This window comes from Lissotriton helveticus, chromosome 8 (assembly GCF_964261635.1).
Source record: "Lissotriton helveticus chromosome 8, aLisHel1.1, whole genome shotgun sequence".
Lineage (NCBI taxonomy): Eukaryota > Metazoa > Chordata > Amphibia > Caudata > Salamandridae > Lissotriton > Lissotriton helveticus.
The window spans coordinates 307,461,630-307,475,929 of NC_136069.1; the positions used below are offsets into that span (position 1 = coordinate 307,461,630).

The 14,300-nt window shown below is 43.4% G+C and overlaps 1 protein-coding gene across 2 annotated transcripts in view; it reads left to right on the plus strand.

The window, feature by feature from the left end:
- The window catches only part of LOC144771606 (gap junction beta-2 protein-like), a 42,815-nt gene that overhangs the window by 13,683 nt on the left and 14,832 nt on the right, over positions 1-14,300 (plus strand). Inside the window, exon 1 of one of the 2 annotated variants that reach the window (XM_078655978.1) lies at positions 6,727-7,284. The exons of the other annotated variant lie outside the window; for it this stretch is intronic. Within the exon in view, the coding sequence (XP_078512104.1) occupies positions 7,252-7,284 (33 nt within the window). The 5' untranslated portion in view covers positions 6,727-7,251. Of the gene's footprint in view, positions 1-6,726; positions 7,285-14,300 lie in introns of those variants that run through there. 2 annotated transcript variants of the gene reach the window in all.

Here is a 14,300-nt window from a genome sequence, read left to right on the forward strand (position 1 = left end):
CATTCAGTAAGTATAATTGTTTCGCAAATGTTTCTGACACCGAAAGATATTTACTGAGCTACTGCATAAGTTACATTGATATTCTTTCTGTACTACTGAGTATTAGTATTTCTAACATATATGGTCTGAACTATAATCATGTTTTTAAAGTGGGAGTACTATTTATGAGTGAACTAGCCTCTATGCTGACTCATGTTCCCTGCTGATGTATGTGCATGGTATTTTTGATTTAATCCGTGCTGTGTATTATGTGAGATCAGAAGCAGTGCATTGTGGGGGGCATAAGTTATAGTTAGCTCAGGTAACTATAACTGCTGAATTCCTGTGGTTTTGTGTGTGTAAAATCTGACGCTACATATAACATCCCTGTAACCTTTGGTTTTTTCAGTGAATATGTTTTGATAGATAGATAGATAGATAGATAGATAGATAGATAGATAGATAGATAGATAGATAGATAGATAGATAGATAGATTGATTGATTGATTGATTAATAGATAGATAGATAGGTAGATAGAGAGGTAGGTAGGTATATTGCACATTGGCTGTCGCCATTGTGTAGGTATACATAGGTCAGAATTTCCATAAAGTCTTTCTCAGCTCAATCCTGGAAAGAATCGCAGTGATCCTTCAATCAAGGGCTTACAGCTAGATTCATCAAAGTCCCGTTTTGCGAGTCTGTAATAGCGATTCATAAGGAATCGCTATCAATGACTTGCAAAATGGGATTCATGTAGGAATTGCAAAAAATATTGCGATTCCTACATCTTCCTTATTTGCGATTAGCAAATTGCTAATCGCAAATAAGGATGCGATTTCAAGGGTGCAGGGGTGTCCAAAGGACACCCCGTAGCACCCCTGAAATGCAAATGCACGCATGTTTTGCGCACACACATGTCCAAAGGACATGTGTGTGTGTAACATGCAACTTAGAAAAATGCACTAAAGTGCATTTTTCTAAGTTTTCGCTATTTACCACGAAGTTACACTTCGTGGTAAATAGCGGCCCAAAATTGCAAATTCGCAAATTAAAAATGGTAATGAATTGCATTTAAGGAATCTCAAATAGAGATTCCTTAAATGCAATTCCTTGCTAAAATGCGAATTCTATAATAGCGATTTTTGCATTTGGGATGATGAATCTCAAATGCAAAAATTGCGCTTGCAAAGGGCCAGATTCTCAGAATCTGGCCTTTTGCGAGCCGTTTTCGGCTTGATGAATGTAGCTGTATGTCCCTAAACACTTTTTCCCCATGCAAATTCCATAGGGAATTTTAGACAATGATACACAGAAAATGGCTGAAGAAAATTACACTTACTAGCTCTTTACTAAGAAAGTGTATTTTTTTTAATATTTGGTGTAAATCTTTTCAGCTGTTTTCAAATCAGGTTAAACAATGGAGATATCTGGACAGTTGATCCAGCAGAACTCCTGACCGCAAATTTAAAAATAGAGCATTTTGACTGCCCTTGAGGGCCATTTTTCCTGTTGTCCATCTGAGTACAGCGGGTCCCAGCAGTCCTGCTTTACGAAGAATGTGTTGTTGGCCGCAATATGAAGAAAAATGCTGCAACCACCATTACAGAACACAAGGACTCATTCTCTGTGTCTTGAAGTACTTTTAAAAAAAATATATAAGAGGCAAGGTAGGGCTACTCTCACCCACGGGCCTTTATGGGGGGTTCTCAGAAAAAAATGTGTGGGGTGCCTGCCCTGTGGCACTCTCGGAGGAGTCTTTGACAGATCCCGCTATAGTCATGTGAGTACCAACCTGGTCCCCGTGTGTTCAATCCCTTTGACTGAAGGAGGTATAATATAGGCCTACCCACAGGTCTGGCCCTAGGACCAACCCCCCAACTATGTATGGCTAAAGGCCATGCAGCCCTGGGGCTGAAACACAGACCTATAGACATATGGTTATATAATCTTACTTTATGGAACAAAAATCACAAAAGATTCCCTGGAAAAAAAACAAAGGTTAAAGTTGAATTAAAGGTAAATAAGGTACTAATATTTTAACTCATGTAAAAAAAAAAGTTCAACTTCACTGAAAAAAAAGAAAAAAGTTAAAGTGGAGTTATATGTAAGCCTTCTAATAATAAAAAACCTAAAGTTTAAAAAAACAAGAAAACCCTGAAATTAACCAGTTATTCATAACTGACCTAAGTATAACTTGCATCACTATGATGCACTGCTTATGACTTCACATATTACATAAGTGATGATAATCTGAAATGTATGACAGTTCAAGTTACACTTAGGTCAGTTTTCTATAACTGGTGAATTTCAGTGGTTTTTCTTCTGTTTTTAAACGTTAGCCTATTTATTATTGGCAGACCTATGTATAACTTCACTTTAACCTTTAAGAAATGCACTGCTTATTTACACCTAACTATAACATCATGTTAACCTTTTTTCAGTGAATTTCTGTTTTTTTAATGAAATGTAAGATATAATAACCATACCTAACTATAATGCCATTCTAACCTTTGGTTTTTTTCAGAGACTATATAAATATATCTTGTCCCTTTGTACCCACTCCCCTCCTTCCCTTTTGGCTCTGTCCAGACGCTAATATATTTGCACATTCAATCTGGTAGTTGTCAGTTTTTGTAAAAGATTTCAATAAGAACTCTGTAATTTAATGCTCTCTTTCTAAACATTAAATTTCACTGAGCGTCCCAAGATAGCCTTTTTGGTCACCTTGCATTCTTGCAGTGCATATAGAATGGGTGACAACATTTTTCTATTCACTATATAAAACATTTGCTGATGGTGGCATACTAATTTTAGGAATTGTGGGGAGTTCTAGGTGATTTTACCTTGTAATTAATGCTGTTATTCTGCTAAGGTTTGATGAACCATATTTTAAAGAAAATTGTGTTCTCTCATAAGTGCTCTATAAGCCAAAATGAAGATATAATATTTATAAATTCACAAATACCTTTCTCAGTCGTGTGACAAAGCAGTCTAATGCTGTGTAAAACCTACTTCCTCCAACAGCAGTGTAAATCTGTCAATTGACCGACAGAATAAGGAAACTACTATTTAGAGAATGGTCAAAACTGTCATGGACTGCGCAAGAATTGGAACACTTTAAACACATAATGTGAACAAATGGAAAAGAATGTTTTCTGACGATTGCAGTAGCAAATATTTAAAAAATCATGTACCTATATGAGTGATCTCCAAAGGAAAGTAAATATGTCTTCTCCAGCTCCTTGTTTCCTAGTAGATTTATATTCTATGAGTGAGTTGAAGATTATAGTTCTTTATTACATCTCTGCAATCTTCATGAGCAGCTGTTCTGGGAAGAATGCGTTGCTATTTTGGTTGATGCTTTAAGAAAGCTGATCTCGTACTAGCTATGAGTATCCTGGGTAGATGATTTGGCTTTCGTTACCAAAACCAGGGCTGACCTGACATCAGGTTCAGAGATGACAATTTCGGTTCCAACCGGATGTACTATTTTCATACTGTACAGACCCCATAAAAAGGGTGGAGGAACAGCGGTTATTTACAGCAACTCCTTCTCTGCCATCTTTTCACCAGCTTTGTCCTCTGAGTATGTATCCCTCCTGTGCAATGTTGAACTAACCAAAATGCAGTTCTTCAATGGAGTCCTTTTATACCGTTTGCCGGGATCAAGAACTTCCTTTATTCATGCAATCAAGTCACCTTTGGAAACTTGTCCAACCAAGTCAGACCTTATCTTATGAGAGGACTTCAATTTTTCATCTAGAGAATCAAATGGACTCTGATACAGACGTTTTGGTCAAAATGTTGTCCCGATTTGGATTCACTGTTAGTAGGTGGTCCTACGCACCAGAAGGGCCATACACTCAATGGAATATTCACTAACAATTCTGCCTTCACTAGCACCGCTACACTTCCCATAACCTGGTCAGACCACTTGGCAATATCTTGAAATATCAAACTTTCTGGTAAATTTCCCTCCACCATGACCATTGTAAAATCTTTTGTCCCTCATGCCTGGGAGAGGGTTCAAGCCTCGGAGCCGAGCACTCTTCTTACTGGTTGTCAGCCAGAGAAACCAGGGACATTGATTGTATGTCGGCAAGTTTGACTGAAAGCTGCAGTTATTGAATAAGCCCCTACAAACACCAAAATATTTAGGAGAAGCAAGCATTAGGCATCATTGTTTAATGAAACTTTGAAGGCTGCTAAGCAAAGGTGTCGCAGATAGGAGCGAAATTGGAGGAGAGCCTATGATCCGATGGAATAAGAAAAATATAAGCAAAGTATAGCGCATTACAACAAACTTTTATTGATTGAAAAATGTGCCTTTTTTACTAAGCAAATTAAATCTACCACACATTCCTGTATCACAAAAGAAAGAGTTGTGTGCAGGAATAACTTCTTAACAATGTTTCCCATCACAAATACATACAATGTGTCTGGAAAGCCATTCAATTTAATTATGGCAACATATATCTAAGAAAACTCATAGAGCCATATATTTCCAAATCTATTCGCTGGCGCTGTTTTATTTTTCTTATGTGTGTTTTTATAATACACTTTTTTACCAAACATTTATCAACAACATTGGTAAAAAATAAATGCATATAGCCCACAAAAAACAAACAAATACACACAAAACTCCAGTCACTCTTGACCTCTCCTGGAGATTAATTTTGCATCAAAATTCACATCTACAGTGTTGGTTACACTCATCCTCTATACTGGTTTAATATACAACCAAAGACATACAATGATTAGGGACCAAAGTCTTTTCCTTCAGACCTTATGATTTAGTTCCCAGTCTAAGGATAATGAATTCATCTTTTCATCTGTAGATTTCACTTCCCCCAGAAAGGTATTGGTCAACACGTTTCGGCCTTCAAGCTTTTTAAGGCCTCATCAGGACCCGAGCTGAAGGGATGACCAATTAATTCTCTCGCTCTTGAAATTAATCTCATATGATGCGTGGCAGGACACAGTCACTGATATATGAATCAATCAGCAGGTTCCTGAATGCCAAACCTCTCGTCGTCTTGATGCACCCGATTGATTTATATACTGGTGACTGTGTCCTGCCACATGGCATATGAGGATAATTTCAAGAGTGAGAGAATTAATTGGTCATCTCTTTATCTGAAATGGCTCAATTTTTGCCATTTGACTTATTGAAGACAGATGCTTTTACATTAGTCCCATCCAGAGTAGACTTTTGTAATGGCCTTAATCAAAACCTTTCGGATTCTGATGAAGGTCACTAGATTCCATCCTGCCACGCAAGCCATTAAGAGGCTAAACTGGCTTCCCGTAAAGAAGGGGATCATTTTCAAGGGCCTATGTATTGCTTTCAATGATCTCCATAGAATAGGTCAAACATATTTGAAGGAAAGGTTTAGATGGTACCAGCCTGGCAGGACTCTTCGCTCTAGCTCTGCCAGAAATCGGGTAGTCCCGCCAACCAAACTGTCCTCCTGGGGAGGCAGGAGCTTCGTCATTTGCACTGCTCATAATTGGAAGTGTCTCCCTCGGGATTTGAAAGCAACCACCTCTCTTTCAATTTTCAAGAAATCTCTGGAAACTTAGCTGTTTAGTCATGATTTGTTTTATTTTGGTCGTGTAGTTTCTGGCCACTAGTAAGCACTAATACGCCTCCGAGCATAAGTTGTGTTCTACAAATTTAAAATGAAATCAAAATCAAATGTTGATGAGCTATGTGCCAATCAAAATGCCGCATTTTGGAACTGTTTCTTAATAGACCGAGGATGTGCACTGCAAAATTTGATAACTGTCTGTCCTTTGTTTACGTGCTCCGGGGTATCACTCCCTACTCTGGAGTGTATATAATAATGTCAATAATCGCAGATCATTTAATTCTAGTCTGTCTCCCTGGGCACAGATAATGCTGTACAGCATTATCTGTGCCCAGGGAGACAGACCAGAATTAAATGATCTGCGATTATTGGCATTTTGGAACTGGACAGCTGTCTGATTTACAATTGAATCAGAATCACAGCCGAATAAAGAGAATTCTGATTCTGATTTACAATTGGCTGGAGGCATGATATGGTCTATATTGATATAGTATGCATACGACGAGTCAATACACATGAAATTCATTTCAACTCTCTTTACAATCAGCACTGGTGATTGTGCGCCTGCTGTCAACCTCTCTAGGCCAAGAATTGTAAGGGGTGTGTGTATGGTTTGCCCCAAGTACATAGAGTGACAGTAATACTTAATCACTGGTAATGTTGTATGGCAACTGGCCATGCGCTGCCTGTTGCAGGGGCTTGTGTGCTTTCATTGGTCGCTGTTTCTAGAGATTTACATACAAAATGTAAACAAAGCATCTATTATTTAACCGTGGATCCAGTGACGCCTGTGAAAGCGGAAGGTTACACCCACACAAGCATGTATGTTTCATGTTTCATTTTATTCTTGGCTGTTTCAAGACATTGTTTAGTATTTTCCCGCGGTCTTTGATGGTACGCCTTTAAATGTTTTATTTATTTATAAAGTGACACTTTAGTGTGCCCGAACGGATGGAAACGTGCCTTCACGTGTGAGAGCATCCAGGCACATGCTTTGTGTCATGCTGCCCTCACGCGAGTCACCGTACTCACACCTGAGTCACTGCACACACGCACGAGTCACCCTGCCTCAGTGGCTTCTGAGCTGCCTGTTTTCATTAAATTCTTCGTTCCTCGTCTTGACACTTCAGACCTGGCTTAGAGCGTTTACTCTAAGCTCGTCTTCGTTGTGACTTCTGCTGCTCCCAATTTTTGGCCGAAAGTTTTTGAAAGGTTTTTAGTGTTAGCTGATTGGAAATACTCCACAGACATCATCAGTTCATTCTGAACGAGTAGCTGAACAGGTTTCACTACAAAACAATCTTCCATTGGGCATTAGATATTTTCTTAGATTGCCACAGCTTGGAAATGTGGAGCACGCTTCAAGGACCCTCGCAGAGGCCTTAAGGATTTCTAGCACCGACATCTACATCGAGGCGCTGCAGGCTCAAACGCAATCAGCTGGGAGTTACCTTAATATTACCTCAGATCCGCAGACAAGGCCCGGCTGGATATTTCCCTGTAAGTGTGGGCTAAGGACTTCGTTTCTGCGGCCTTGAGGATTTTACAGGAACAGCCGCCACTGTCACGTGGTGCTCAGGTGGGAGCCCTGAGGGCAAACAGCGGACCAGAGTGAGACTGGGAGAGCAGCTGTGAGCAGGGAGAGCGCCCTCTTCCGCCCGCCCGTGGCCACCTGATGAAATGAACAGGAAGCCTCGCGCACCCATGGAAGAGGTAAGATCAGGGGAGGGGGGAGCTCTCTTCCAGTGATGGTGGACGTGTTGGGTCGCCTGCAGTTGGGGGGGGGGGGGTGACCGGCAAGGGTGACCGGCAAGTTTTTTGGGATGTAATGTTTGATGTGACTGTTGTGTGAGAGAGGAGTAAACTCTTGAGTCCAAGGGCAGAGAGGGGCAAACTCTTCTCTGAAGGAGCAGGCACCCTGTTAAAGCTGGGTCTGCTGAGGCAGAGAGCGCCATGGATTGGTGGAGTTTGAAAGTAAGAGGCCCTGGCCTGCGGGGTTCTTGGCAGCAGTGGTGGCCTGAGGGTGTGCAGCAGAAATCCTATTCCAAAATATAGAAGGACTGATTAATATATTATTTAATTCTGTTTCCATGTGCTTGTGATATCGCAACTGTGCCCCCCCACCCCCATTGGAGAACTTTACCTGTTTTCCCAACAAAGAGTGATCAGAACTTACAACCAGTCTCTAACTCACAGGGCACCGCTTGGCTGCACCTCTAGCCACAACCAGTGTTTCAGTCCCACCAATCCTAATCCCTGATGTCAACCCCCCAGATCACCCTAGAGATCTACTAAGCCAATACAAACGATTCCTCAAAAGATCCCTCCATACCAGGGCCTAACCCTGGTGAATGCCTTCCTTGCACCTCAGTGTATCCACGGCTCTCAGCATCCCTGTACATCTAAGGCTCTCAGGACACTTTGTTAAATTCTGTGGCAGTATAGCCCTGTGGTGCACCCTACATAGAAGTCCCTTTCTCACATGTACGTCCTCTGCAAGCCTCGCTTTCGGTGCATGCTGTTGTTATCATAAAAGTAATTTTAGAAAAACCATTAATTCTGTTTTTCTTTTTAAAGCAATATAGGAAGTGCATTGGAAAGTAAGAAGGGCTGGTACCCTAGCTCTCAATCTGTAAGGGTGATCCCACCTAGAAAAAGTCACGCTTTACACATGTATACATTTGTAATTCAAAACGCTACATTACACACATGTTGGTCTCATTTATATGTGCGTAATAAATTCAATTTAAATGTATATTATGCACTTTTACATCCAAATGTATTGTAGAGTCGAGCATTTCCAGAGAAGGGTTAGACGAGTGGTCAAGGATACACATTGCAAATTAGAGCACAGAGAATGTTCCTTTGCGGTTATTCAGACACCCATTTACTACATTTATTGAGCACCAGACTGAACCCCAAATGATCGGGATGTCAGTGGATAGGATGGTGCAGCAAAGTTTGTGTAGGTTTTTCTGAAAAGGTGTCTGAATCCGTGGCCTGTGTAGATAATCACAGGCATGACTGCCAGAAAAAGCCATTAATCTGGAACTGCAGATGTACGTCCTCTCACAGGGGCTGATTTCTGACTTTTTCCAATTCAAACTGCTTTCAGGTCATGCCTGGAAACCTGTACCAGTCACAACTTTGAGAATTCCTTTTCTAGAAATATTCAAACATATATTTTGAATTGAAGAAAAAGCCCGGTCAAGTGAACTTGTAGGGGTTTCTCCATTTCTTCTTTGTGAAAACAATGATTCTCAATGGAGAGTCCCCAAAACCCCACCGATTTTGGGATGCTCCTTTTGCTTCCCAATCATGGGCAGGGATTTACTGCTATCTAGGAGTAAATCTCTGACTGTCTCGAGGGTGGGAAGTGCTTAAGGTGAAATATGTGACAACCCAGAAATACGCAAGATTGAGGGTGTAATACAACATATGAAGGGAAGGGAGACACCACCCTAGAGCAGATACTCCCTTGTCTAAACTATATAAAACCCCCAAAAAGGTATTTAAGTAGGTAATTAAACTGAATGCGTTTAAAACATGTGTTTCTAGTGACTGTGTGAATATGCTCTCTTGTCCTATCCCATGAATTCCTTGTGATTGCCGGCCTATAATGCTATCCCACCTAGCACAAGCAGTCAGCAGCCTGTCCTCAATCATGGCCAACATCGCCTTGTGTAGCCAGGGGACCAGATGCCTGCCTCCACTGCTAGTCAGAATAGTGTGGGGTAGATCGTGTGTGTGAGGAGGATCTGGATCGAGTGTTCCCAGGAGCTGGCCTATCACCTGTACCAGGGCCCCATATGTCAGGCGTGCTTGGGAGGCGAGAGTCAGTGATCAGACTCTACAGAGTTCCAAAAGCTCCCTCCTCCTAGAAGCCCTCCAGGGTCAGCAGCTCCACTGCTGTCCACTCCTCCATCCACTGCACTGTTTAGTAGCCACCCCTAGTAGTGGCGAGCCCCAGCAGTGGGAATGCTGGCATATCCAAAGGTCTACCTCCCACACATTTGAGTGCTCCCCCCCCGACATCTGAAGGCTATGTGAAATGGCCTGACTTCTATCTTTCACTCCCAAAAGCATGGCCAGATGAGCCCCTGCCCTGCGGTTCTCGACAAACTCTGCCACGCTCAGGTACCAGCCATCCATCTGGCCAACCATTGGAGCTATGCTGTATAATAATAGAGTTCCCAGCGTGGCACCACAGTTCTGTCCCTGAGGGGGTCTTTGAAGTGTGCTAAAAGATACCCTGTTGTGCTCTCCATCCCATATCAACTCCTGAAGCAGCTCATTCAGTGAGCAGAACCACTTCTGCGGAATCCAAACCGGAAGATTGGTTAAGTAATACAAGACTCTAGACAATACAATTATTTTCAACAACACAATAGTTTCCATAATGGGCAATCGCTGCGTTTGTCACTAGGGCACACTCCCTGGTAGAGCCCGTAGGACTCAATCTAGGTTACCCTCCCTACTGCTAGCATCTGACCCCTCAAGTAACAAAGGGCTCGGGCTCACATTTAATTACCAATCAGTTAACCATCACTGGCGGTTCCTCTGGGGAGGCCATCACAGGGAATGCACAGGTTTTGCTCCAATTGGTTTAGAGCCCGGACACTTAACTCAACTCTCCCAGGACGGTCATTGCCCACTGTATCCCTACTCTGGTATTTCTCCAATAGAGTAGCATATCATCCGCATATATCAATTTGAAATGTTCTCTGACCCTAAGATAGAAAGCTCTGCCCCGCCTCTCAGCCCTTAGAATGCTAGGAAATGGTTCAACGGCTGAAGCAAACAGGTAAGGATGCAAACGATTGACCAGCACTTTACGGATTATCTTGTGCTCAACACATGCGCTTACCATCTTGGTCAAAAATATCCAAATAAGAACAGGAAGGTGGGGAACCTAAAAACTGGAAGAAACAACAGTAATAATGAGCGCCACAGAAAGTCTTGAGACAGCCAGGAAGTGTTGCATGTTACATAATACATGTGCCATGTCTCATCCAGATTGAAGTGAGTCCATGATGAGCGGGTTAAAAAGGGGTGGATACTTCATGTGATGTTGGCTGGTCAGTCGTTACATCAGTTTGTGAAAATGTAAGGAAGTCACCGCATGACACATCTGGAAATAGCGGCAGGGACCTGATTACGGATTCATGGGCATGTTATGTCACCACCAGAGAACAACAGAACGTCATTGAGTGAGCTGTGTGATGACACAAACACTACTCACAGACAAAAGATGCCGATTGGTTTAAAAGGTGGATACCACAACGGTGACATCAATATCACTGGGGCCACTTCCTCAATTCACAGTTATATGTGCTAACTTAAACTCCATTGATATGACATGGGAGGGAAAGGGCTCCAAGATGCAACAAAGATACAAGATGATGGGTCGTGGCCCCCAAGAGCTTAAAATCGAAAGCTTTTTATGTATGTGTGTGCGTGTGTACTCACATGCGTGTGCATGTGTGTGTGCACTTGAAAGGAAGAAAAGAACCCTGGGTAGTTCACAGTTTAGGTAAAGAGCTGTTCCTTTATATGGAACACTCTACATCACTGAGACTCCAAATCTGCTCACCTCAAATGTCTGTTTTTCCAACAGAGATTTTTAAGCTTAGTTATGCCAGTGCCATCCACACGCCGCTGGAAAAGTGACAAAGACATTTGCCAATTTTGCTTTTTTTGCAGCAAATCTTTAAGCATTGGATTAGATAGTACCATCAACGCCAAGCTGATAAATGACAAACGCTTTTTACCATTCCAGGCACAGAATTACAGCCTTAGATTGGTAAAATACCTTTGAAGGCAACTTCGAATCAATAAAAGCAGACCCCGATACATGTGTTTCACTCTTACTAGAACTAGTCAGAGAGACATAGCTTTGTCCAGACTCAAGATAACACCCAGTAAAAGTTAAAGCAATACTCTTTCTAGCTTAGAGTTCCACATAAATTATGCTAAAAATGAAGCAGGGAACCCTGGGACATTCACAAGTTTTATGAGGGGAGAGCTCTTTTGTATAGAACACTATACAACAGCACCAACACTTCAAACCTGCTTACCACGTCTCTTTTTCTCAGCAGCGTATTTAAGCAAAGAATAGCACAAGTCCATTTACCCCGAGCTAGAAAAGTGTCAAAGCTGTTTGCCTTTTTTGCTGCAAAAGCATTGGACGAGTGAGTGCCATCTATGCCGAGCTAAAAAATGACAAAAGCCTCTTATCATTCCATGCACACTATTACAGCTTTGGCTCAGTAAAATACTATCTAAGCCAACCTGGAACAAATAAATCCAGCCTTTAACACATGTTTTACTCTTATTAAAGCTCATCAGAGAGGCACAGCTTTGTCCAGATTCAAAGGAGCACCCATTATAGGTCAAAACAATGCCCTTTCGGGTGTAGAGTACCCCATCAATTATGCTAAAAAGGAATCAGGGAATCCTGGGAAGTTCCCACGTTTTAGGTGGAGTGCAGTTCCTTTATATGGAACACTCTACAACACTGACACTTCAAATCTGCTCACCTCAAATGTCTATTTTTTCAGTAAATTTCTGTAAGCATGGTATCATCCCATAAAGATGCCACCTGGTGGCAATAGGTTCCAGAGGGTATTTCTGGTTGAGTGGCTCACAAATGGTAGCTACAAGCAGTGTGGTTGAAGGTATACAAGTAGCCTGTACCGAAAAGAGATCATAGTCCACTTTGGTGATTAGTAGGATAGTAGACAAATGGATACCCTGCAGTATTCCTTTCCTGCATTCCTATACCACGAGGTCCTTGGGTGGGCTTTGTTGTTACACCTGGTGCTAGACAACAACAGGATAAGTGGCTGCAGCAGGAAAGCTGGTATCACTGTATCACTGTATCACAATTTATCATAAGAAAGACAGGAAAATATCAAGGTAATCACTCTATATGTTAGAGAGACAACCATGCAATGTTGTCATTCAGTCCTTGTATGTAAGTGCATAACATACATAGCCATTGTTGTTTCTTTACTACCTGTAGGTCAGTAACTTTATAGTGAAGGGACAGAATTGTCAATCAATCAATCAGTACACTTGTAAAGCGCGCTACTCACCTGTGAGGGTCTCAAGGCGCTGGGGGGGGAAGTGCCTCTACTGCTCGAAAAGCCAGGTCTTGAGGTGTTTCCTGAATGTGAGGTGGTCCTGGGTCAGACGTAGGTGGGCGGGGAGGGAGTTCCATGTCTTGGCCGCCAGGTAGAAGAATGACCTTCCTCCGGCGGTGGTTCTGCGGATCCGTGGGATGGCGGTGAGGGTGAGGCTGGCCGAGCGGAGTTTGCGTGTTGGAGTGTATAACGTGAGGCGGTTGTTGAGGTATTCGGGGCCTATGTCGTGGAGCGCTTTCTGTGCGTGGGTGAGGAGCCTGAATGTGATTCTTTTGCTGACGGTGAGCCAGTGCAGGTCTCTCAGGTGGGCTGATATGTGACTGTGGCGGGGGATGTCGAGAATGAGTCGTGCGGATGCGTTCTGTATGCGTTGGAGTCTTTTCTGAAGTTTGATTGTGGTTCCTGCATATAGGGCATTTCCGTAGTCAAGTCGGATGGTGACGAGGGCCTGGGTGACCGTCTTTCTAGTTCCGGTAGGGATCCAGCGGAAGATCTTACGGAGTATGCACAGGGTGTTGAAGCATGAGGATGAGATGGCGTTGACTTGCTTGGTCATCATGAGAGAGGAGTCCAGGATTAATTCCAGGTTGCGTGCGTGGTCAGTGGGTGTCGGTGCGGAGCCTAGTTCTGCGGGCCACCAGGAGTCGTCCCAGGCGGATGGCGATGGTCCGAGGATGAGGACCTACGTCTTGTCTGAGTTCAGTTTCAGACGGCTGAGTTTTATCCATTCTGCGACGTTCTTCATTCCTTCCTGGAGGTTGAGTTTGGCGGCGGCTGGGTCTTTGGTAAGGGAGAGTATCAGCTGGGTGTCGTCTGCGTATGAAATGATGTTGAGGTTGTGTTTGCGTGCGATGGTGGCGAGGGGGCTCATGTAGATATTGAAGAGGGTTGGGCTGAGTGATGAGCCTTGAGGTACGCCTCAGATGATCTCGGTGGCCGCGGAGCGGAAGGGAGGGAGGTGGACTCGCTGGGTTCTGTCGGAGAGGAAAGAGGTGATCCAGTCCAGGGCTTTGTCTAGGATCCCGGCGTTGTGGAGGCGGGTTATTAGGGTGCGGTGGCAAACTGTATCAAACGTGTCTGAGAGGTCTAGGCGAATGAGGGCGGTGGTTTCCCCGTTGTCGAGTAGGGTCCTGATGTCGTCGGTGGCTGCGATGAGGGCAGTCTCGGTGCTGTGGTTGGCTCGGAATCCGGACTGGGATGGGTCGAGGGACCCGTTGGCTTCAAGGAATGCGGTCAGCTGCTTATTGACGATCTTCTCGATCACTTTCGCCGGGAAGGGAAGAAGAGAGATGGGGCGCACGTTTTTAAGGTCTTTTAGGTCCGCTGTGGGTTTCTTCAGTAGGGCGTTGGTCTCTGCGTGCTTCCAGCTCTCTGGGAAGGTGGCAGACGCGAGGGAGTTGTTTATGACGTTCCGTAGATGGGGAGCGATGCTGGTGTTGGCTTTGTTGAAGATGTGGTGAGCGCATGGGTTGGAAGGAGAGCCGGAGTGGATGGTGTTCATGCCGTGGGCGGTGTCTTCGGTGCTGATGGGAGTCCAAGCGCTGAGGATGGTTGTAGTTGGTTCGGTGGCTGGGGGGGAGTCTG